This window comes from Triturus cristatus, chromosome 4_2 (genome assembly GCF_964204655.1).
Source record: "Triturus cristatus chromosome 4_2, aTriCri1.1, whole genome shotgun sequence".
Classification (NCBI taxonomy): Eukaryota; Metazoa; Chordata; class Amphibia; order Caudata; family Salamandridae; genus Triturus; species Triturus cristatus.
Genome location: NC_140586.1, coordinates 832,223,542 through 832,249,438, shown reverse-complemented (window position 1 = coordinate 832,249,438; position 25,897 = coordinate 832,223,542). Strand labels below are relative to the sequence as shown.

The following is a 25,897-nucleotide window of genomic DNA, read 5'->3' as shown; positions in this document are numbered from 1 at the left end:
TAAAAAAAAACTTGTTTAGCAATGTACACTAGTTGATTGCATTTATGAGCCGAACTACATTCTCACAGCTTTTCTTTTGCTATACTATGCTGAGATATTGATGGCAGTTGTCCAAGCACCACTTGTTGCAAATTTTAAACATTGTTCGTGGGTAGCTTTGCTAATCATTGTGGAAGGAACCTATTGAAATGTTGCATTCATTATATGTAAGTTGTGTATGTTTAACAGAAAAGGGAGTTGCTGCCTTTTCCTGCTTGACTACCACAATACTTTATTCTGATTATGCACCTGCTTCTGCTAGCAAATGGATGCACGCTTGTCTGTATAGTGGCTGATAAATTGAAACACAAGCCATATGATATATTTGAGAAAACTAACGCCCAAGTTGAGGCTTATTGTCCTTACATTTCGAAGAGGCTGTTAGTTTGACATATGTTTCTTTAGCTAGTCTATGTAGCTCCTCCATGGCCAGGATATTTTGGTTCGTTCCTTAAAATGACAACTTAGTAATTTCCCATTTTCTTGTAAAGTAACTGCAGTGTCTCTTCCTCTGTAGGATTGATCCATAATGCAAACATAATGACTGTAAACGGGACCAAATCTTCTGTTTCGGTGGAGTGGGCTGAAGGAGATACGACCAAAGGGAAAGAGGTAAGTTCAACCCTGAAGTGTGCAAGTAGTCCTAGGCTGCTGTAAGCCTCTTGTATTGCCACTTGTCTGCGTCATGAACTTCAGTGTCTGGAAGCTGTGGCTAGAAGCTGTTCTAGGGTTAAAGTCAATCGAAGGTGAAACTTAACACCACAAATGTCTTCAGGCCAACTTGTACAATCCAATTTCGATATATTTGTTCCCCTCTCGCCTTTCATCATTCTTCGTGTAGAGTCCGATAGTTTCCTCGCACATTTAGTCCCAGTCCAGTTTGCATGTATCGCCATTTTTAGGTCTCGCTAGCGTAGGCTGCGCACATGCGCAGTCTCGCTGGCGAGATTTAACGTTTTGGGGATTTTCAGTAAAGGGCTTTAAGCCCCGCCCCTCTTTCCCATTGGCCGGCGTCACCAATTATGCTAAACGGCGACCAGCCATTGAGAGAGAGCTGTTGGTGACGTTTTCGCTCGGCTTTTTCTGCCGTCCCACTTGCACGGCCTCGCCTGCTTTCCTTCTGAAGTAAAAGGTTTCTTATCTTTATGGGGCCAAACACATGGCCCCATAAAGATAAGAAACCTTTTAGCAGGCGAGGCCACGGCAGAAAAAATCCTTGCCCCCTGGAGATATCTAAGTGCACCACCGGGCTGCTTTGGCCCCGAGACAGAGTGTCTCCTGGGTTTCACTCTTCTAAATTAAGGCCTAGACTAAAGGGGTGTTCGCGTGGTACTGCTGAATTTTCCTCTGCGTTCATGGGCATTTATAATGGTTAGAAAATGAATGGAAAGTTTGTGCCACAGAAGCGTTGCTGTAAATCTGAGTAACTAACCCCGTGGGAGTTCTGAAGGTGTACACCCGCTATAGACCCCAATAGCACGGGTGTTCTTTTTTTGCCTTCTAGGGAATGCCTCTCAGTGACAGCACACGTCCCTCTGACTGAGGTGGGTCTGCTGAGATATCTGATAAGCCCAAACCGGAAGTGTTGCCAATGCTTTCCCACCAGCCTGTACGGGGCATTGGCCTGCCACTAAATGTCTGGTTTTGTAGTAGTTTATTCTGGCTCTTGCAGCAGAAGTAAAAGAATTATGTACCTCACCACGAATGGTTGGTTCTGAATTCCTCCCTTTAAATGCCCTACAGTGTTTCTTCCTGAGACTGCACAAGTTTGTCAAATGAGATTAAACATACTAATGTCACATGTGGTAGCGTAGGTACTGGTGCTGTCTATTCTTAGAGCATATTAACAAAGCTTGTTCTCACAGGAAGTTTGCAATCTTGTGACCCTCACAAGGTAATTGGTCAGGGGGTACAGTGACACTTTTGGTAGTAGTCACTTTTTGCCATTTCCCTCTGTATTTATCCAGATTTCTTTTTAGGTCTCGCCTGACCTAGCGCTTGCGCTGGTCTGGCGAGACTTTAAGTAAGGGCTTCAAAAAATGCTACTGCCAGCTACAGCTTGCAGTGCCTGTGTGCGGGCGTGCGCTTGAGCAGAGGCGTCATATGGCATTCCTCATGCTCATTAAGCGTATCGCTTGCCGCGCGCTTGATTGCTTTCACTTTCGCGTCGCGGCCGTGCGCGCACCACTCGAGATACTGCTACCCCGTGACCTTAAATAGCATTGGCATCTCCTGTATTCAGGGCTCAAACTGTAATCGCCCGCTCGCAAATGCGAGTCAATTCCTTCCAGGGCGAGACAGTTTTCAGGCCTACTTTGTCGCAGTGCCGGTAGAAGGCTCTAGAGGGCAGCTGGGTGAAATGTTCAGGAACTGCCGTGACAAAATGCGGGAAAAGCAAAGTTTTGATTGGCTGATTGCAACTAGGCCTCAGTAGACCAAGCCTGCATGGCAATCAACCAATCGGATGGTAGCTAATCTCCGCACAGTAAAGTGTACACGCTTCTCATTGGCTGATTACAATGAGCCGCAGCAGGAAATATTGCCGGAGAAGCGTGTAAACTGCCTTTGCCAACCCCTGTACCCAATTCACTTGACCGGAGGCAGGCCGGCCATAAAAGACACTGGTGCCCTAGTGAAGCAGAAGTTCTCCTCCTGCACCGTGGGTGTTTAACCATGTTTCTGGGAGCCCTGCGAGTGGAGCTCTGCCCATGATGCAATCCTGAGCTCGATCTCTCTGCGGGGGACCCTACGGTAGGTGCGCTTGGTTGGGAATGTAGGAAGGTGGATATCTGACTATGGTTACCCCCAACTTTTTGCCTAGTGTCTAGCTGGTTTTTCGACTTAGTTGGCCTGAGATCCTGCCATTCAGGGTCTCAGGCCGTCTGCTCTCTCCTTAAAATGGACTCCATGTACCCTAGGTACATGCACAATTGGTAAGGATCACCTTATTGGACCCTGTACAGTGTACCCTAGGTACCCAGGGCATAGGTGTACCCTAGGCCTCCCAGGGGCTGCAGCATGTATTATGCCACCCCTGGTCTGGCCTTCCAATCAGACACAACTGGCTGATCACTCAGCTGGGGCAAGGTCGTGTAATCACCCCTTGCTTAGATATAGTATACCTATATCTACCCTTCAAATAGACACATGTGTACCTGTCAGCCACTCCTATGGCAGGCCTTAACAATCCTGGAGGCAGAGTGCTTGGTAACATGTGAGATGGTGCTCTAGCATGAGCTGAGCCTGTCTGCAGCTTTCGGAACCATGTCCTTATAGCTGTTCTATGATATAGCCTACCATATACTCTTAAAGTGCCTTCTAATCTTAAACGGTTATGGTAACTATGGTTTGGCTTTATCAAAACATGTCTTGTAAGGTGTCTAACACTTTGGAATAATACCCCCATGCCATTTCTGGTGATGAGGATATTATTCCTCCCTTCTAGAGGGAGAGACATGTTAAAATCCTACTTTGCTGTTTAACTCTAACCAAAGCCTCAGCATCACAAAATGGATGATGCTGCCACAGACACGAATCTGACCTCCTGCTGCTGGGAGTGATCCCGGCAAGGGAGGCTTGGACAATAGGTTTCCTGCTTGGGGAGGTGCTAGCACCTCCCCAGACAGACTTTAGTGTATTGGGGCAGGGAGGGCTGAAAGGAATGAGACATGCCTGGGGCACACAAGGTGTCCCATGCATAGTCCAGTTCAAACCGGTGCTGGGGCACTCCAGCCCCAGTCCTGGCGCGAAACTGGACAAAGGGAAGGGGGTGTAACCACCCCCCTCCCAGGTCCCACCCATAAGGCGTGACCTAGCAGGTAACCCAGCCCCCCAGATTAGTATAAGAGTGGTAGCTGGGCCCCAGGAGATTAGATTATCCTGAACCTGCAACTTGAACAGAAGCTCTGGACCTTCGACATTCGACGAAAGAAGAAGACTGAAGAATCTCCCTTGTGGCCAAGGAGTGGCTACCCTGTGCAAACAGGCACCATCAAGAGACTACCCTTTGCTTTGCTGAAGTTCTACGAGGGACCGACTGCAGAGCCCGACCAGAGCCTTGACTTCCAGACTTCTCCGACCCTGATCCACATCCACAGCCGAGCTGAGATCCGTGGAGGCAACGAGAGACGTGGGACCGGCTACCTGGGAAAAGTGGCTAGTATCTTCCAGCGCAACTTCTGAGGCACCCTCGAAGTTGTGCACCGGGGATTGAGAAGCCCCAACCCCAAGCACCATCTGCACCGAAGATCAGCCCCCCACACTCGACGAGTCCTGCGTGGGGCCCTTCTGCATTTTCCTGCTTGCCGCGCCTGTCCGGTTGCTTGCCCGTTGGCTAGTGGCCTTTGTGACGACGCATCCAGAAATCTTCACTGCTGGTTTGGCTCCTCCAGACTGGCTCCCGCTTCCTTGCAAATGAGAAGCACCCCAGACCTTCCTGGTCTGCACCAGAAGCAAGTCCTCCGTTCTTCGTGGGTTCCGCTTGCCAAGGCTTGGTGAGTCCTAGTCCAACTTCGCCGCCGACAGCAAGAGCCTTCGTGGGACAGCTCGCCTCCTGGTCCTGGTCGTCCTCGACGTTCCCTGGTCCTCGTGGCTGCAGCAACAAGCTTCACCTTCACCTGCAATCTTCACGACATCGCCTGGTTCCTTCCTGGTTCCACGTGGTCACTGGCTAGTGACCTTGACTCTGTCCCTTCTGCTTGCAGGTCTCCTCTCTTCTTGATCCCAGCCTTGGGATCCACCGGACACTCTTCACTGACTGCCTGTCAGCAACCTTCCTTCAGGCATCCATAAAAGTCCACGACAAAACCCGACGCAAGTTCACACATATGCACCCACAACCTGTGGGCTAGGTAACTTGGGTACTTCGGTGCTCACAAGGGTAGTGACTATCCTAGGGTCTAGTTTCCGAGTCTCGACTCTCTAGCTGCTTCAGAAGTGTCCTTAAACTGTTAATTGCTAACAACTACTATTTCTATCGACTTTTACGCATTACGCGTGAGTGTTTCCACTCTGCACCTGAATCCCGTGGGCCTCCCACTTCCTAACTGTTGCTAGTGTAGTGTAGCCCCAGCGATTCCCTAGGCCTATTCTATTTCCGTGACAGTGGTCCTTATACCACTTCTTTAGTATATGGTTTGCGTGGCCCCTAGGGCCTAACTGTATTACTTACCTGTGTGACTTAATGTATGCTTAAATAAGACTGTGTTGTACTTGCCTCTAATCTCAAAGAGTGCTGAGGGTTTGTCTAGAATAAATACACTTTATTTTGATATATATCTGTTGTGGTGTCCTTTCATTTGGTATTCAAGGGATTATATATGGTATCACAGCTGGCTTCACATGCCATTCAGAGTTTAGCCTATGACTGCTCTTGTCCATGCTACCACTAGGATAGCTGGTCTATAAGGTTGACTTTACAACCAATCACCATAAGGGTTGTTTGGACTGATATAAGGTGTACACTAGAACTAGTGACATCATACATCAGGCCAACTTCTCACAGGGAACACCGCTGCGGGTCAGGGGTTCTTGCTCCGATTGTTGGGGAGAGTGGCTTTGAAGGGGATTGACGCATAGCGGGGGCTATTGTTATGCTTGTTATTGTTTCAGACTTGGAGTCTTCTATCCTGGAAAAGCACAAACTTACCGGCAACGTAAATAAACCTAGTTAACTAGAAATTAGGCAGTAGACAATTATAATTAACGTGTGCGATCACATTAGCACTGCGAACTGCCTGTGATCAGAAGGTTGATAGTGCTCAGAGAACCACAGCTAGATGAGGCACATGAAAAAGGTTGGAGATTTCGAAACTGCAAAGCATTCATGGACTCGTAATAGAGGGCGGCCAGAGGGCACTCACTGCACGTGCCTCATCCAATGGTAGCTCGCGAGATGCAAACAAGCTGCCTGCTGTGCCCATCAAGGCGCCAGATGGAAGTGCAGGAAATTTTTTCTTTTCTCACAGCTTAGGTGTTGAATTACCCAGCTCTACAAGGCGGGTGTGCACCGGCGGGATGCAGAGGGTGAACCGCGCCCCACGATTCCCTTTATTTTAATTACAAAAATATTTTGCTGCAGAATATGATCTATAGTAAGGAAGGAGTGAATGGGTGGGTTGGCAAAGATAAAAGAGGTAAAAATATAAGGAGGCTGGAGAAAAGTGGACAAGAACGAAAATATGTCCACTCCAAATTGTACAACCAATCAAGTTAAACTCCTATCTTTTTATTTCCCTGGGTGATTTTTTATTAATTGTAAATGAAGCACGGCCGTTCACAAGGAGGATCTGGCTGGCGCCGACTTCATTAAGTTGAAAGGCCAGGCCGTGGAGCTCACCAGGAAGTGAAACAGATGTATGAGCAGGCTGTAATCACAATCTATGGTGTGAAATTGCGCTGAAAGGCTTCACCGCCGCTTTGACAGACGGGTCCCCACGTCGGCGACCTGGAAAGGAGTTATGGAAAATGATGATATCGTGTCACGTTCAAGCAGGGCAGTTTTGTTTGTGGCTCTAGTTGTGCTGAAGACGGCTGAAATGCCAGAAACCGGTCCTAGGAAGCTTGTTTCCGATCCAGGGAAGACATGGCTTGGCAGTTCGGGCTGGACTGTTCCAATGAGGCACAGGGTCAGACTGATTTGCATATGGCCATGTCTGAACTGGGGTGGCAGAGTGGGCTAAAGAACGGTGATGGATTAAACCCAGATCAGTTGACTGGGGGTGAGTGCTTGCAATGTTCAACACTCCGTCCATCATTTCCTTTTGGTTTTTGCCTAGTTGTGCTTACACAGCATGCCTGGTCTGATAGCTGGGACATAAAATACAAATGCAGGAGCCCGTAAAAACGTTCCAGTCATACAGTTGCTTCTGTCCCAAGCCACGGTGCGATCTGCCCTTTCCTAGGCTGTGCTCTAGTATGTTTAAGGTACAGCGGTGTACCCGAGTACTGCTAAGAGTTTTTGTTTTGCAGATTTATATAGCGCTTACTCGACCTGAAGATATTTGAGTGCTTTACATGAGCACCAGTTACGTTACACAAGGACACACTCAGTTTTGTTAGGCAGGGAAAGATTAAGGGATTTGCTCGGAATCACAGGATGCTGAGCCACCGGAGCCGTACTCTAGTATGTTTAAGGTACAGCGGTGAACCAGAGTTCTGCTAAGAGTATTCATCCAGGGCTATGCTCTAGTATGTGTAACATACAGTAGTGTACCAGAGTACTGCTAAGAGTGTTTATCTGAGGCCGCACTCTAGTATGTTTAAGGTTCAGTGGTGTACCCGAGTACTGATGAGTGTTTATCCAAGGCCATGCTCGTAACTTTCAAAACCTTGCAGTGAGAATGGTAATAAGGCAAAAAAAAATGTATCGTGTCTTACTGGTCCTAGATCAACTGCGCTGCAAAGGTTTTGAAGAAAATTTGTATGCAACCAATTTGTGGGTCGAGTACAATGATGTTAGTTCGAGTAGAAACTTCTAGTCACTAGACCTGCAGGTCAAGTACGAATTTTTTAAAGATTTTTCGAGCCCTGTGTATTTAAAGGCTTGCAGGTACCGGTTGTGTAATTCAGTGATATTATGCTATAATAAACATTTTACAATAACTATGTGCAGATCAGATTCTTCTCGGAAACCAATCCCCTTGTCAAGCCATGACAACCCTCAATGTGCTAAACAGTTTAATATTACTAACGTTAAGATTGTAATTAACTAGTGTGCAGATTTAGATCTCGTAATTAAATCATGCGTAACAAGACCGCTTCATAAAAGTTCAATACATCAAGCCAGTACAGGAATCCAAGTCTAATAACCTATGATACAGAGCCACCCGATTCATCTAATCAAAACCAACGTAGACCTTCATCCGATTAGAAACCTCCGTGCTTTAATGTGTGCATTGTATTAATTGTGTTTGTTATTAGCAGAGTTGACACAGTCTACTTTTCTGGGATGGCAGGGTGCCCTACACACGCCTACAAACCTCGAGTTGGAGTCATATTCATGTTTTCCACGAAACGCATGCCTACAGGGGTTCGAGGGTTGCTGTGGGATCCCCAGCATGTTCTGCCATGCAGCATCAACTCTTTCATGCACACAAGCTCTCACACATGCATGCACGCTCTCTCTCTCCCCCTCTCTCACACACAGGCATGCAAACATGCACGCTCTTTTTCTCACACAGGCACACATGCATGCTCACTCGGACATGTGGACTCTCTGCTCTTTCACTCTCCCCCTCTCTCACACACATGCACGCACAGATGCAAGCTCTCTCACACACAGGCACGCACACGCACATTCTCACTCACACACACTTTCTCTCACACGAACACATGCACACTCTTGCTGTCACGCATGCACGCACACATGCCCGCTCTCTCCCCCCTCTCTCTCACACACACACACGCCCACGCACGCGCTCTCTCTCTCTCTCGTGCGCGCACTCACGCGCACATGCATTCGCTTTCTTTGGTGTGTAGTGCCGAAGCACCATTGATTCCTGCTAGGCACGGTAAGTCACTCATTGGTGCTTTTATTATGATACAAGGACCCCATGCTCCCTGCCAGGCCTCCAGTACTGGTGACGTGGGTAGTTGCAGGAAGACCTTCACTGGTGCTTTTAGCTTGACTCTTCCCCCACACAGGCACGCACACATGCACGCTCTTTCTCTCTCACACACACACACACACACACACACACACAAATGCACGCTCTCTAGCGCGCACACACAAACGCGTACTCCATCCTCTGTAAACTTTCCTGCACCAGTACTCTCCATGTTGCTTCTGAGCCCTGCTTTCGTTATTTCCCTCCACCCTCCTTAAAAAAAATTAAATAAAAAAAAAAAAAGCTTTGGCACTGCTTTATTTTTCTTTATTTACCAGTATAACTTGGATCAGTAAATAAGAAGTAAACTTAACAGGCACGCTGTAGGTGCGTTCATGTGTGTGCTTTTACCTACAAAATGACACAGCTGCTGCGACTGCATAATAGCATCTATTTTTTTTAATGGGGGGGTTCCTCTTTATCCATGCTGCACAACATCGCTAAACAAGCATTGGCATAGCCAATAGGTACCCCCTTTGGGACATTAGGTGTTTAGTTATCCAGCACAATATCCTTGCTGCAACATCAACTGTTGCATGGCTAAACACTTATAAGGTACAAGGTTTAGCCATGCAACAGCTGATGTTGTTGCACCAAGGATATTGTGCTGCAAAACTAAATACTTATAAGGTCCCAAAAGCGAGACCTATTGGCTATGCCAATGCTCGTTAGAGTTGGCATGTGCTTGGGATAAAAGCCTCTGTTAGGTGAGTGCGTCAGTTTCCTTTAACTGCCCAGATAAAAAGGACCTTAGCTGCCAATGCAATAAATGATCAGTGCCCCTAGCTTTTGTTGGTGTTGGCTATTGCACCCTTGCTTCTTGTTGCCCACCCATTCCTCATTTCTAGGTCTCGCTTACAGTCCTTTTAGCTGTTTGCTGTTGAAAGACTTTGTGTGCACCATACCAAACCTTTAGATGGCATTTTACTAGCCCAATTCTTAACCATTGCTTGCTTTTTTTTTGTCCTTTTCTTGCTTCATATGCAGTTTTTTCCAACTTCTTTTTATTGGCATTTATTAGTACAATTGTTACAGGTATATATTTTCCCACAGTCTCAAGGTACAAATACAGCCAATCAGCTAGTATCGGTAATAATCTGTGTGATGACATAGAGTGCCTGTGGGTGCTGTATATGCTACAGCAGGTGTTTGCCAAGTTATAAACCGGGGAAGGGGGGGGGGGGGGGAAGTCAAACTAAGGGGGGTCGTCATGGAACTATAGGTGGTACGGCCAGTCTAGGGCACACGTGGTCCCTCTGGTTTCTAAGTGTTGGCGCAGTTGTATCTCATTATGGAGGATAGGGATTCGCGGGCGGACACGCTGCATAGGTGAGTGGGTCGGGTTAGCGGGAAGGGCAGAATACTAGCAAACCCTAGGGAGGGTGTTACTCCTCAGGGGGGGATCTCCAGTTGTGTGGGCCTGCGCAGTGGGTGGCTGTGGGTCATCATGGGTTGTCACGTTCGTGGTCGATGCAGCAGGAGCCTGGGACTGTTTGACTTGGTGTAGCAACAGCGCCTATTCCAGGGAAATTGGGGTTTTTCGGATGCCTTTCGCTTCCTCCTCTCGTATTGCATCCTCTTCGGCTGCAGCCCATTTGAGCACCGCCCCCACCCATGCCGCAATCGGGGGGCCAGAAGGGGAGCGCCAGTGCATGGCTATGCAGCGCTTAGCCAATAGGTGAGCCAGGGAGACAAAGCGTATGGGCACTTTATACCGTTTCCTCCGACCGACTATGCCAAGCGTGCAACCCTCCCATGTGGTTAGGTGGGTGAGGCCGGTGAGATCTCGGAGTGTCGTGTGGACAGTCTCCCAAAAAGCGTGGATACCCGGACAGGCCCAGAACATATGATGAAAGTCTGCGACTGGCGCCTGACAGCGGGGGCAGAGAAACGTGGTATCAGGATAGAAACGCTGTAGGTGTGCTGGTGTTAAGTAGGCCCTATGCAGTATGTGGAATTGTATATTCTTAAAGCGTGCATTCCTGGATACTTTCTTGGGGAATTCAAGTGCCCTCTCCCATTCGTTATCATGAAATGCCCGTCCAGCCTCCTCCTCCCACCGGGCCCGCAAGCGCCCTAGTAGAGGTGGCGTCAACTCCCTGATTGATTTGTATATCCATGTGGTGAGATGCCGTCCCGTTCCCATTCGTAGTATTGTGTGTAGGACCGGATGTGTGGGGGGCTTCCCTTGTGTGAGGTCATAGTATTGTCGGTAATGGCTGATGAGCTGACGGTGCCGTAGGAATTGACCCGGGGGGAGGTCGTAGTCAGCGACAAGTTGTTGAAATGGTCTTAGTTGTCCCTCCTCGAATAGTATTTCTGCTTCGGTGGCATCTCTGGACGTCCAGGCCTGAAGCATGGCAGGGGTAAAGAACTGGGTATTTTTAGGCCAGCCCACCAGTGGCAATAGCGGTGTGTAAGGAGGTCTGTCTGGGGTCATGCGGTGTATGCGTTGGATACATTTCCGGGCTACCTCTATCTGGAGGGGGTAAGTCCTGATGGGTCGTGCACCCGGTAGGAGCAGACGCCGCAACTCCGGCATCGTCACCCGGCCCATTTCTGTGTATGTTTCGGACGCGTATCTATCAGCTGTCCAATAGGAAAGCCATTGAAGCTGTGCCGCAAGAAAATAGGCCTCGAAGGTCGGGGCCCCGAGTCCCCCTTGTGTCGTGGGTAGTTTCAGTTTTGCCAGCGCGATCCTGTGTCGTCCCTTACCCCATATTAGGGAGCCGAGGAGCGTGTTGCTTCATATGCAGTTGATATTTTTTTTTTCCTTCACTTTCTGAGTTTCTCTTCCCTGGAGCACAAATAATTTACCATCCTTTTGCCTGAGTAACCTGTATCCTTCCATTGCACAAATTCAGGCAACTATCTTACTTTATCACTCAGCACTTCATGGCAGTGTTTTCTCGCCCTTGTATATGTCTTCACCCCTCAAATATCGGACACCCCTACACACCCTCCTGTAACTCTCTCCCTGCCCCAGCTTGTCTATTGCTTCCTTCATTGGCTTTTTTGCTTTTTTTCCCCCTCCTTCCTACCTGAATGGTTGCCAGGTAGGGAGGGGGGGGGGGGGGGGTGTGGGGGTGTGTGTGTGTGTGTGTGTGTGTGTGTGTGTGTGTGTGTGTGTGTGTGTGTGTGTGTGTGTGTGTATATAATAAAAGAAGAAAACATTTGGATTTGATAGTCAAACTGGAGTAATTCAGTCCCACTCCCCCCCCCCCCCCCCCCCCCCCCCCCCACACCCACTCCAATGTGCGATTTCACACTCCAAATTTATATTTTTTAAATGTTGTAGAAGGGTAAATAAAATAAGTAAACTAAATGCTGTATGCAAGCATGTGTGGTGACGCATGCTTATGGTATCGGGTGGGCTCAAGTTGGCCCAATGACGCATACTTGCATACAAGTAATCAAGCTAGTTTTTCTTTGTTTCTTGCTGATGTACCAGCAAAAAGAATTTCTTTGCTGCTGAACAGAATCCGCAATACATTTGCAAAGCCAGTAGTCCAAGAGATTGGTTTTGCCAATGCTTCTTGTTTTCTTCTGCACACGTTTTTTGCCAGTAAAATGGGGTTGAAAATCTCTGGAGTAGGTCTAAAATCTGCAGACAACACACATCTGTGCTGGGCACAGAAAACTGCAGCATACTTAGCTTGTCATTTTTTATGACACTAATGCCAATGTAGCATTTAGTGTTCAGTAAGTGGGGGAAAAAAAGCCACAAGTGTTTTCATTTTTGCTCTCAAGTCATATGTACAGGGGCTTTTTTTATTTATAAAACGTACTTATCCAAGGGGTGGGCTACTTCAGAAATCTACTTGAGTTGTTTAAAAAATATATATATTCAAATAATCCACTTGTACCTTTCAGTGCTGTGTATGGAGTTGACTGTGTGGTCAAATCTGAGATCTGATAATAGAAGGCCTGTGTGGTGAACTCCGGGCTCTTCATTGAGTTTTCCGCGCTCTGCAGAGCACATAGAGTTCTGAAAAAAGCAGATTATTTTGCCTTGCTTCTTGCTCGCCAAGGTCAAGTTGGCGAGCAATAAATCCACCTGTCAGCAAGATTTCTCCGTGCGTGCGGTCAGATATCTCCATGCGGGTGGTCAGATATCTCCATGCGGGTGGTCGCGACTACTTGCTTTGAGAAACCTTCAGTTAGTGTTGAGAAAGCTGCCAATTGAGTAGAACTTCTATTCGATCAGCAGAAAAATATCAACCTCTTGCACTGCACATGGTGCCGCTCGCTCTGATTTTACAGCACGGAACAAACACCTGGTGCTGAAAATCAACGCGAACTGTGACCAAATGCACCCTCACGCCTGCGAAACTCCCCCTAGTGCGGCAGAGTCTTTTGGTCACTTCACTGAGTTCCACGTAGCAGAACTAAGCCCAGGCCTAGAATATCTATGATTATGCCAGGGCTCGTATTATGTCAGGGTTTTGAATTCCAACACTACTCTGATGTTGCCACATTGCTGTAAACTTACATGCAAAGGCTGCAATTAGTCAAGAAGCGATAGTTCTTAGGTTTGAATGTCCTTGGTTTGTTCAAACGTGTGCATGTTTTTACACTACAACCTCCGTCAATAGTCTGAGCTCGCTGCTTGTTGCAATTCTTCAGAGCTCACCGTAATAGTAAAGACTTTGCATTATTCAAGTTTGTACAACTTCGACATAAGGATGCAAATCTTTCCTTAGTGACAGACCATTCTTTCACAAATTAATACAATGGAACTATAAACTGGCAAACGCAAGAATATTGACGGAGCGCTGAAACTTTTCAGACCCTCACCCCCAGTTACAGATCTGGTTTGAATCAGTTATCGTTCTTTAGCTCACTTCGCAACCCCAGTTTAGACATGGCCATATCCAAATCAGTCTTGACCCTGTGCCTCATGGGAACAGTCCAGCCCGAACTGCCAAGCCAGGTCTTCCCTGGACCGGAAACCAGCATCATGGAGCTTGAATCCAGTGGCAAAGTGAGCAAGGGACCCACATCTGGGCATACGCTGCCAACCCAGGGCCCACAAAGCAAACACAAGGAGATGATGGACGGAGCGCTGAAACTTTTCAGACACTCACCCCCAGTCACAGGTGTGGGTTGAATCCATAATCGTTCTTTAGCTCACTTAGTCACCCCATTTCAGACACAGCTATATGCAAATCAGTCTTGACTCTGTCCCTCATGGGAATAGTCCAGCCCGAACTGCTAAGCTATGTCTTCCCTGGACTGGAAACCAGCACAAACGTGGTGAAGGAGTAGTGTGCACGGGCTTGGCAACGGCGAACGTGTGCCTGTCGCGCGCATGGGTTTTTTAGGCCGAACTTGAGTCAGCGCGTATGCTCTGCTCTGCGAGACTTGTGGTCAAGTAGAAAATAGCACAGCCCATTTTTGCCATTGGCTTGTCCGTCTGTCTTGAATGCTGACTTCTGATTCGAAAATAGGATTGTTAGTCTCCTTAGTACCGCCGCCTCTTCATTTGTCACCTCCCATGGCGACGGGCCCAGGGTTCGTGTTTAGACTGTGAGCACTATTTTATTCACTTTCTTTTACTGCAGGCAGGACGTGCTTTGGACCTTGTTTACCCCGCACCCTCTCCCGTTGTCGGCGCCTTGCCTTTGCAATGCTCTAGGTCTCGCATTTAAGCTAGTTTGAGCTATTGGCATTGTATATGACAAAATGACTTATGTTTTGGCTTTTAAAACATAAATAAAACCCATAGTCGTATCAAATGCCAATAGCTTAAACTCGAGTAAATGCGAGACCCATTGCATTGTAAATGCTTGTTTTGTGTTTTTGTTGTTTTAGGCGCACAGACCCTCTCAATTCTGGTGAGGAAAGGGGAGTCAGCACAGACGCCACCCTGCTCCACTCGAGGGTAACTAAGACATGTGAGGTACAGAACACCCTGCTAATATTTTCGAGGTGTGCAACAGTGCGAGGAACCAGTCCTTCACGTGCAGTATAGCAGTCACCATGTGCCGCTGTTCGCACTCTTCCATGCAAACACTATTTAGTGTGTATTCCGTTGTCTGTGTAAAGCACCACATGCAGCTAAAAGCCCTTTCTGATGGATACATCTGCCAGTGGATTCCTCACCTTGCGAATATCCCCTGCGCCAGCAACATTCGGAAACTTTTGTAGCAGTCCACGCCGATGGGGTCGACGACTACGTCAGAGACACGGCTCCGCTCGCGACTCCGCTGACGTCACCGGCTCCATAAGACCACCTCGTCGGCGTGATGACGTCAGTTCCCTTTTTTCCGCGCTGTCGAAGCCAACGGATTTCGGGAATCGCTGTTAGCGTCCTTGATACTTTGTGTATTTTCGTTGTTTTTCCTTTCTTCTTTGAAGATGTCGACAAAGAAGTCTGGGTTCAAGCCTTGCCGGGAGTGTGGCAAGCATATGTCCATCACTGACCCACATGAGGACTTTGTGTGGTGTTTATCCTCGGACCACGACGTGGATGGCTGTACCAGCTGTCGTAAGATGAGCACGAAGGCTCTGAAGGAACGGGAGGCAAAGCTCTTTATTGCCAGAATGAAGGACAAGAGAGGGAGAAGGAGATAGAGATCGAGGTCTCGATCGAAGTCGAGGTCGGCGTCTAAGGCGACTTCGGGGCATGCTTCTCGAGCTAAGAAGCACAAGAAAAAGAGAAAACACTCCTCTCAGCACCATTCAGATAAGAGCACGGCGCCGAAGTCACCTGCTCGGCGTCGAAGGGACTCTGTTTCTCCTTCTCCTGTGCCGGGTTCGCCTGCTGGTCCTTCATCTCCGGTGGTCTCTTTGTCTCCGGCTTCGCCAGTTCCAGCCCGGACTCCGACGCCGGTTCCGTCTCCGGCTCCGGTTCCGTCTCCGGCTCCGGCTCCATCTCCGGCCCCGGAAGATCTTCAAGCCCCGGGTGAGCCTGCGACGCCGTTAATTCCACCGTCGGCGCCGGTTGGCCCGAGTCCGGTGGGGCCTGGCCAGTATCCTGCCTTCCCTGGGCCAGGTCAGGACCCCTCATTACTTACATGCGATGTATGGGGTATTTGCTCGTTCCATGTATGTCCCTGGTGCACCTGCGGGTCCGACGGGTCCTTTGGCATTTAACTTGGGGGTGCCGCAAGTGTATCCTCAGGCCCCTTTCTATCCATTTTATCCAGCGATGCCGTCTTGGAATCCTCCGGCTCCGAGAACGTCTACGCCGCTTCCATCCTCGCCGGCTCCGGCTCGACCTCGTTCGACGCCGATGGCTCCGCCGGATCCACGGTCGACGCCGGCACCGGCGCCGTCTGAGTCGATTACGGCGCCGCCGAGGATACGAATTCGTTCCAGAAGGGAGACTCAGGATTATTGAGGAGCAGAGATACCTTCAGGAGGAAGCGGAAGATGGAGAATTGGTGGAGTCGGATGAGGTTTTTGACGAGCTTAAGGAGGCTAGTGGCTTGGACCGGTCTCCTGAGTGGGAGATTACTCAGCCATCAGATGAGCCATCCAAGGACGTTGCACCCTAACATGCAGTCGTAAGGAGAGCTGCGGAGTTGCTTGATCTCCAACTTCCAACAACGGAGTTTAAGTCGAACATTTTGACTGAGGTGTTGCATTCTCCTACAGCGGTATCGGAACCTTTTCTTCCCTTTAATGAGGCCATTGTGGAACCTGTGTTGGAGGTGTGGCGCAAACCTTTTTCTGCTCCTGCGGTCTCTAAGACGATCGCTAGGAGATACAGAGCGGCCCCAGGGGATCCAGAATTGTTGTCGTCTCATCCATCGCCTGAGAGCCTGGTAATTCAGGCGGCTTGTTCTGGGAAGTCTAAAGGAGCTTTTCCACAGGTCCCTGGGGACAGAGAAGCAAAAAGGCTGGACCAATCGGCAAAGAAGGTGTTTACATTAGCCAGCATGGCTTTGAAATCGACTAACGCCACATGTCTTTTGGGACGCTATGTACACACGCTGATGGATTTGGCTAAAACTGGTGCCGAAACTACCTGATGAGGATAGATCTGGTTTTAACGACATCTTGGCTGATGCTCAGGCGGCTGCGCGGCAAGTGATCCAAAGTGGGCTGTACTCTGCAGATTCTGTTGCAAGGATCATGGGGGTCGTCTGTTGCAACTAGAAGAAGTGCTTGGTTGAGAACATCGGAGTTCTCTCAAGATGTGCAAACAACCCTATTGGATCTACCGTTTGATGGGTCTGGCCTCTTTGGGGGAAAAAGGCAGATGCTGCTCTGGAAAGATTCAAAGAGAGCAAGGCAACTGCTAAATCTTTGGGACTCCAGTCTCAGTCAAGAGGGTCTTTGCCGAGGTACAGAGGTTTTGGAAGGACATCTTTTCAAACCTATAAGCAGACTCCGCAGCAGCAAGGTTCCTTGTCGAGAGGTTACAGAGGAAGAATCTGGGGTCGCACATGTGGCCGTCAGCTCTCCTCTTCCTCAGCCCCTCCCACCACCGCAAAACAGCCCTAGATCTGCCATTCCGGATCATGCTGGTCCTGTGGGGGGCCGGCTTACCCATTTTCTACAAGATTGGGAATCTGTAACTACAGATCTCTGGGTTCTAGATCTTGTGGAAAATGGGTACGCCCTTCCCTTTCGGGAATTCCCTCCAAATTACCCTCCTTGCCAAGGGGCTTGCTCGGAGGACCACAGTCTTCTCCTGCAGGAGGAAGTCCTGAAGTTGTTTCAGAAAGGTGCGATAGAGGTGGTTCCAGAGCAGGAGAAGGGTCAGGGATGCTACTCCCGGTATTTCCTGATTCCGAAAAAGGACGGCAGGTTACGTCCGATATTGGACCTCAGAATCTTGAATCTTTATCTAAAACAAGAAAAGTTCAAGATGCTCACCCTTGCTCAGGTTCTTCAAGCGCTGAATCAGGAGGACTGGATGGTGTCCATCGACTTGCAGGATGCGTATTTTCACATCCCAATCCTGAAGTCGCACAAAGTATCTCAGTTTCACGGTAGGGTCGCAGCATTATCAGTTTGCGGTCCTCCCGTTTGGTCTTACTTCTGCACCTCGCGTCTTCACGAAGGTGATGGCAGTGGTGGCAGCCCATCTCAGAAGGTCGGGGATCTCAGTGTTCCCCTATCTGGACAACTGGCTGATCAAAGCGGAGTCTCCAGAGAAGGTGCTGCATCATCTGCGGGATACAACTCAACTGTTGTACAACTTGGGTTTTTCGATAAACGTGCCCAAATCTCACCTGGTGCCCTCTCAGCGCAACCTGTTCATAGGTGCGGTACTGGACACTACTGTTTGTCGAGCATTCCCTCCTCCTCAAAGGATTCTCGACATTCAGGAAATGATTCCTTTATTTTACAACGGGGCGGTTGTTCCGGTTCTGAAGGTCCTTCGCCTGCTCGGTCTGTTTGTCGAGCATTCCCTCCTCCTCAAAGGATTCTCGACATTCAGGAAATGATTCCTTTATTTTACAACGGGGCGGTTGTTCCGGTTCTGAAGGTCCTTCGCCTGCTCGGTCTGTTTGTCGAGCATTCCCTCCTCCTCAAAGGATTCTCGACATTCAGGAAATGATTCCTTTATTTTACAACGGGCGGTTGTTCCGGTTCTGAAGGTCCTTCGCCTGCTCGGTCTGTTTGCTTCTTGCATTCTGTTGGTCAACCATGCACGCTGGCGCATGAGGGCGCTCCAGTGGTGCCTCCGCAAGCAGTGGTATCAGCACAAGGGAGATCTCAGGGAGTCTGTGAGGATCTCCAGAGAAGCTGCGGTGGATCTATCTTGGTGGGGCTTGGAGGGCAATCCGTCTCAAGGAAAGCCCTTTCATCTTCCTCCATCGGTGGCCACAGTGATAACGGATGCATCCACCTTAGGGTGGGGTGCTCATCTGGGGGATCTGGAGATCAAGGGTCTTTGGTCTCCAGAGAAAGGTTGCTTCACATCAATCTTCTGGAATTGCGGGCGATACGTTTGGCGCTCAAGGCCTTCCTCCCTTCCCTTCGCGGTCAGTCTCTTCAGGTCCTGACGGACAACACTACCGCGATGTGGTATATAAACAAACGGGGAGGAGTGGGGTCTCTTTGTCTCTGCAGAGAGGCCCTGCGTCTATGGTCCTGGGCTCAGGACCATCAGATTTGTCTGATGGCAAATCATCTGGCCGGGGTTCTGAACGTGCGTGCGGACAGTCTCAGTCGGCAGTTCTCTGCCGACCACGAGTGGAGGCTCCATCCGGAGGTGGTTCGTCACGTCTTTCGGACGCGGGGAACTCCTCGGGTGGTTTATTTGCCACCCGCGAGAACGCGCACTGTCCGTTGTTCTGCAGTCTCCAGTATCCGATGCAGGGAGCGTTGGGGGACGCGTTTTAGATGAGTTGGGGCTCACGACTCCTTTACGCGTTTCCTCCCATACCCTTGATTCCTCGAGTTCTGAGGAAGATTTGCCAAGATCGGGCCCAAGTTATATTGATCGCCCTGGATTGGCCAAGAAGGGTGTGGTACACGGATCTTCTCCACCTCTCCTCGTGCCCTCCGCTCCGTCTCCCTCTGAGGGCAGACCTCCTCTCGCAGTCGGAGGGGCAGGTTCTACACCCCCACCTCCAGAGCTTACACCTTAATGCCTGGAGATTGAACAGGGCAACCTGAATTCTTTCTCTCTCCCGCCGGATGTGGTGGATGTTTTTTTATCGGCAAAGCGACACTCCACCAAATCTATTTATTCATATAGGTGGTCTAAATTTGTTCTCTGGTGTGGAGAGGTCCATTGATCCCTTGAAGGCTCGTCTGTCTAATATTCTACAGTTTGCCCTTTCTCTTGCTCAGCAAGGCTTTGCTGTGGCTACTGTGAAAGGATATTTATCGGCTCTATCGGCTTTCCTTTGTTTGCCGGATCAGCCGTCGCTTTTCAAGTCACCTATTGTTCTTCGTTTTATAAAGGGCCTTACAAACAAGTTTCCTCCTACTCCGTTTATTGTGCTTCAATGGGACTTAAACCTTGTACTAACCTATCTTATGGGTTCTCCCTTCGAGCCCTTACACAAGTGTCCCTTGAGGCTGTTGTCCTTTAAGACAGTTTTCCTCGTTGCAATCACCTCCGCAAGGAGGGTAAGTGAGCTTCAAGCTCTAAGTTCAAAACCCCCATTCTTGACCATTCATGCTGAACGAATGGTACTCAGGACCAGGGCTGTGTTTTTGCCTAAGGTGGTAACTCCCTTCCATTTGGGGCAGTCCATTACCCTTCCTTCTTTCTATCCTCCCCCTCACCCTTCCAAGGAGGAGGAGAGACTTCACCGCTTGGACCCTAAGAGGGTGGTGAGCTTCTACCTGGACAGGACAAGGGACTCCAGGATTGATGACCAGCTCTTTGTGGGCTTTGCTGGCTGCAGGAAAGGTCGAGCGGTGCACAAGCGCACCCTTTCCAGGTGGATTGTCTTGTGCATCAAGATATGCTACTCCCTAGCTGGTAAGGAGCCTCCGGAGTGTTTGATGGCTCATTCTACCAGAGCAAAGTCTTCCACATCTGCCTTAACTAGGGGTGTTCCGGTGGAGGACATTTGTAGGGCGGCAACTTGGGCCTCCCTCCACACCTTCGCAAAACATTATTGCTTCGACACCGAGGTGAGGAGGGACGGACACTTTGCTTGTTCCGTCCTTCAGGATTTTCTGGTATAGAAGGGTGAACACCCTCCTCCGGGAGTGGGGACTGCTGTGGAATCTATTCACAAGGTGAGGAATCCACTGGCAGATGTATCCATCAGAAGAACAAGTTACTTACCTTCGGTAACGCTTTTTCTGGTGGATACAGTATCTGCCTGTGGATTCCTCACTGACCCACCCGCCTCCCCGTTGTCCAGCCTTCTATACCGGTATTTCTATGCCTGTAATTCTATTGATGGGTTTCAAATGTGTTTATCACTGTCAAAGGCATTATGTTATTTCTTGTGCTTTATTTATTTTCCACACTGGGTGTGTTGATATGCATATTGTGTACTGTGTATACTGTGTATACATATTGCTGTCAGTCCGTCCGTGTGCCTCGAAGGCACGGAAAAAAGGGGCGGAACTGACGTCATCACGCCGACGAGGTCTTCTTATGGAGCCGGTGACGTCAGCGGAGTCGCGAGCGGAGCCGTGTCTCTGTGACGTCGTCGTCGACCCAATCGGCGTGGACTGCTACAAAAGTTTCCGAATGTTGCTGGCACAGGGGATATTCACAAGGTGAGGAATCCACAGGCAGATACTGTATCCAAGGTTCTGTAGGTTTGTCTGGGCAAGATTTGTAATTCTTATTCGTGATGGAAAAATTCCAATTCAATACAAGTAAGTCCAAAAGTGAATAGTCCTTTATTTGCACTCTCAATATAGGAGTGGGTATGAAAGATGACGAAATGAAGTGGCACAGCCAACACGTGTTTCACCCCCTAAATGGCCTTTCGGCCTGGGGCTTCTTCAGGGCTGTACAATTTAGAATAAAGTAAAGCAATTGAATAATGCATATGTGGTGAGAGATATGAGTATGTAGCAAAAGTGAGGAAAGGCAGTGCATAGGGGTTTAGGTCGCGTCGGGAGGAGAGAGTAAAAGGGACGGGAGCAGAAAAGAAAAGGAGGGAAAGAAGAAAAAATGATGGGTATTACCGGACAGGTGGTAAGTGGTTTAGAATCATAAGTCGGTGAGCACATAAGCGATGTGTAGAAGAGGAGAAAGGTTATACAGTGGTCATCAAGATATGAGTTTAAATGTATAAGGCACATATCATTTGTACGATGTAAATAGTCATTATTTCATATGTACAAATAGACCACCACCTGACTGGTCGGCTCTAATACTGTATTATGCATTCTCATGCTCTATTTGTACATATGAAATAATGACTCTATTTACATCGTACAAATGATATGTGCCTTATACATTTAAACTCCTATATATCTTGATGACCACTGTATAACTTTTCTCCTCTTCTACACATCGCTTATGTGCTCACCGACTTATGATTCTAAACCACTTACCACCTGTCCGGTAATACCTATCATTTTTTCTTCTTTCCCTCCTTTTCTTTTCTGCTCCCGTCCCCTTTACTCTCTCCTCCCGACGCGACCTAAACCCCTATTGTTAGAAAAACCCCACTCCCACACCGGAAGGGTGGTGGTAATGGGGTCTTCCCAGACATATACTGTGGTAGCTTGGCTCGAGTGGTCAGGCACCGTGTTAAGCATACGACATACCCACACAATAACCATGCGTGCATCCGTTCCAAAAACGACACTACACCTTAAAAATTATACTGAAAATGTATCTCTTTATCATCTTTTCTCTTAGTTGCTGATTAAATAAATAATAATACAATCACAGTACACAAGGCTTCTTCTTAAAAAGTGCAGGTCAAATAAATAGTAACACTTTACAGGTGCGATACATAGGTTCAGGTCAAATAAATACTGTGAGGCAATAAATACTGTGCAGGAATAAGTTAGCTCAGGACAATAAATACATCACAGGAATAACTTAGATAAATACAATAAATACAGTACCCTCAATAAATAATATCAGCCAACAATGACATTTGTAAAATCAGATCACATTTAAAATACTATGGGCTGATTTGGCCCAGTCACAGCTTGTGGTTAGGTGGATGGCCTGAGGGGTATACTCCCTGGCTTGGACAAGGCTGAGGCCTAAACTGAGGTAGATCAAGGGGGAATCTAGAGATCTCGCTCTCCCACACTACACAACCCCTCTGTATTAGTCTCAGCTCACCCCTGGCACAATCAAGCTGGTTCCAGCACCTCTCTAGCCCCTAGGATAGTCTCTCAGGGCTCCACAGGGCCTTAGGCGCCCTCTATTCCACTTACTGCCCTTTTTATGAAGCTCTCGACGCCGCTGGAGTCGTGTCGACGCCGTGAGGCGGTTCCGGTTCGATGTCGGCGGCCTCGGCGCTATGTCAGTTCTTGACGACGTCGATAGGCGGTTCCGGTTCGATGGCGGCCTCGGCTCGGAGTCGACCTCCGGTTCGATGACGTCGGGCTCCAGGTCTCTAGGCTTCTCGACGTCGGACTTCAGGTAGTTACCAGTAACCAGGTCAGGTACTTGCTGTTCTTTATTTTTAAGGCCTGTTCCTGCTGTCCAGGTCCTCAAGATGGTTTTTCTTGCTTTCTCCCACACAGGGCTCCAGGCTGGGCTCAGTTAGTAGGGACTAGTATCAAGGGTGGGTTTATGGACCCCACTCTAGACACAAGTTTCCACCCCTGCTGCCTCACTCCTTCCTCCTTCAGGTTTCTGCTGCTCTCTCTTCACCAGTCAGGTGCCAACTGACAGCTCCAACTGTCAACTCTGGCTTAGCTTCCCAACATTCCAAACCGCCTCCAACTGTCACAGGGTTCCAGAATGTTGCAGAAGGTTCTAGTAGGTTCCAGTGGGTTCTGATGATGTCACAGGTGGCCACCATTTTGTGCTCCAGGCCCTCAGACAGAAGTTCCAGGGGTAGATAAAATGGCTCCCTAAATCTGCATCAATACTAAAAAGTCTGGTGGTTCCCAAAAAGGAAAAAATACTAACAGGGTTTGAGGCAAAAGTGGGACAAAATAAATAATGATGAGGAGGGACCACCCAAAGGGCTGACAGGTCTAACACCTATGCACTGCCTTTCCTCACTCTTTTGCTACATACTCATATCTCTCACCACATATGTATTATTCAATTGCTTTACTTTATTCTAAATTGTACAGCCCTGAAGAAGCCCCAGGCCGAAAGGCCATTTAGGGGGTGAAACACGTGTTGGCTGTGCCACTTCTTTTCGTCATCTTTCATACCCACTCCTATATTGAGAGTGCAAATAAAGGACTAGTCACTTTTGGACTTACTTGTATTGAATTGGAATTTTTCCATCACGATTCTCCCCTTTTTCTTAAGAAAAGATACTGTATCCACCAGAAAAAGCGTTACCGAAGGTAAGTAACTTGTTCTTTAGGCACTCTGGTGTGTGTCACCAACCACCACAGTCGTCACGTGCCCATTGTGCGTGCGCTTCTCTTCCAATCAGCAAAAACTAATAAACTACACATTTCCAGATGCCTAGCAAGGACTGAAGGCCTTGGTGTGCCCTCCACTAACCTGGGATCAGTGGGCTGTCATATAAAGGTACGGGAGATGCCTCTCTACAAACTCACAATCAATACAAAAGAATCTACCACAGCCACTCCATGTAGAGTTGAATGTGTTTGTCAAGCGCCTACACCAAACGGTATCGAGGCGCTCTGCTGCGCTAGACAGTATCTGTGAGCCATGAGTCTAGCCCAGGGATTTTCCACTACAAATCATTGCCTTCTGTGGAATCAGACTAATGAAAGTGCCACCAGACTACAGCTCCCACAATGCAATAGTCCGGACTTAAATGTCAATCGGACGCGGTCGCAAGGACGGTGGCCTTGATAATAGAAAGTTAGTAGCACTTGCGACTCCTTCCGCGTGCACATAGCCGAAAGGAAAAGAACTGGGGGTCAGGGTATTGACTACAATGGGATTAATGAACTCTAAGTGCGGGTCTGGCAGTGCGGGAGCTTCCCCTTGCAGTGGTACGGCCCATGTTTCGCAGCACTGGTACATTCCACTCTGTCCCTTGATGTTTTCTTTGTGAGGGCACAGAAATGTCCTTGTTCAAACATCTTTGCTTATGTGTTTAAATGAATTTGCTGAAACAACCATTCACCATTTGTCTAAAAGTGAGTGCGACTTCAGACGCAGGCCAGAAATAACGCCGGTGCCTTGGTTAAGGAGACAAAATGACTCCTGTTTGCACGTGCACCGCAATGTGCTTCTTCTGGAATAAGTTAGACTACTCCCTGTCATTATAGGAAACCCAGCGACATCATTATATTCCAATATATGTCCTAGTAGACTACCAAAAAGGTTTGGAAAGGTCACTTCAAGCGTGACTGATGTTAACATGCATTAAAATGCTTCATTAATTACTAGAAGGAGTAAACCTGTTTCTGGTGATGTCGCTTGTCCCTTCATTTATGTAAAATCGCCTTCAGCAGCTACACCCCCGCCGTCCGAATGCGAGGGGCCACGGAGTCTCCCAGGTAATTCATTGGCCTTGAGATGAGTAGGGGCCTCCTCCCCTCCTTCCCACTCTCCCTCTCGCGCAGCAGAAGCTGCTGGGCCTGCCTTACTCCCCTGTTGCTACATCCTCGAGGCAGGGCTATTACACGAATCTCTTCTGCATCTGGGCATCGCCTATTGCAACTTAAACTATATAACGCACACTGTACTGGTTATATTTTCCTAAAAGTTTTCCAATCACATGGATTGCACTGGTGCCATGTGCATCTGAACGAACATTTGGATGGATATGGACAAACTCATTCTTGCACTGGGCTCTTGCTTCGAAATGAGCACGGCGCGCTCTCGTTCATTCAAATCGTTTTAATCTGGTGGTGGGTGTGTGAATAGAAATCTAGGGTACAAACTTATAACCCTTCATATGTGTGTGTGGGGTGGATAGGGCTGCAGGTTGACTGCCTCAGGAGGCCTATTTTCACATAGGAGTACGGAGCACCATGAGCTCCAGGACAGCCAGGATCTCGAAGTGCTGTAGGGTGGGGACAGGCATCACAGACCATTCCTCTCCCATGTGCTCCGTTGGAGGAGTTGGCTTTCTTTCCGATGCTTAGAGAAGAGAGCTTTTTCCTTTCCACTGATGAAAGACAGCGGCGAGTCACAACTGTGCTGTGGGGAGGCAATAACCGCTCAAGCGAAGATGAGAACTGGAAATTAAAACTTAGGTACACGCTCGGTTTCAGGTCTGGGCGGTAAAGGTATTCCATGTTCGCGATGCAATCCCCGATTACATTTGACATGTTTCACCTTGTCTCTTTCTGTGAGTAATTATTTTTCTGTAGTTTGCTAATGTAAAGAATTATCACGTGTAAATGTAAACTTGCTTTAAATAGGGTCGCTCAGTTGCACATAATGTCGTCTTGGTTATATATAAGGTAGCAAAAATGCTTTTAACACTTTTTTTTATTATAACTTTTCAACATGCTGCACTGCAGCCTAATGCTTTACAACATAGCTTAAAGACACTGCCAAAGACAATAGCTCTGGCTAAACACTTATAAGGTCAAAAAGGCGAGACCTATTGGCTATGCCAGTGCTTTTTCTTTCAGTAGATAAACATAAGATTGGGTGGCAAAAAGATGAACGAATGTAGCTGGGCCATAATTAAGAAGCATCTAAAAGAACAAAAAAGCTAGTTATAAACTGACTGAAATTAAATGGACTTTTATTTTCTTTAAGAGCACATTCTTTTCAGCAATGG

General features: G+C 48.3%; 1 protein-coding gene across 2 annotated transcripts in view; it reads left to right on the top strand.

Annotated features, from left to right (window-relative positions):
• Nucleotides 1-25,897, top strand: part of KIF2C (kinesin family member 2C) — a 1,365,901-nt gene that overhangs the window by 96,373 nt on the left and 1,243,631 nt on the right. For both annotated transcript variants that reach the window (XM_085602797.1, XM_085602796.1), the window contains exon 2: nucleotides 557-651. In XM_085602797.1, the coding sequence (XP_085458923.1) occupies nucleotides 557-651 (95 nt within the window). The remainder of the gene's footprint in view (nucleotides 1-556; nucleotides 652-25,897) is intronic.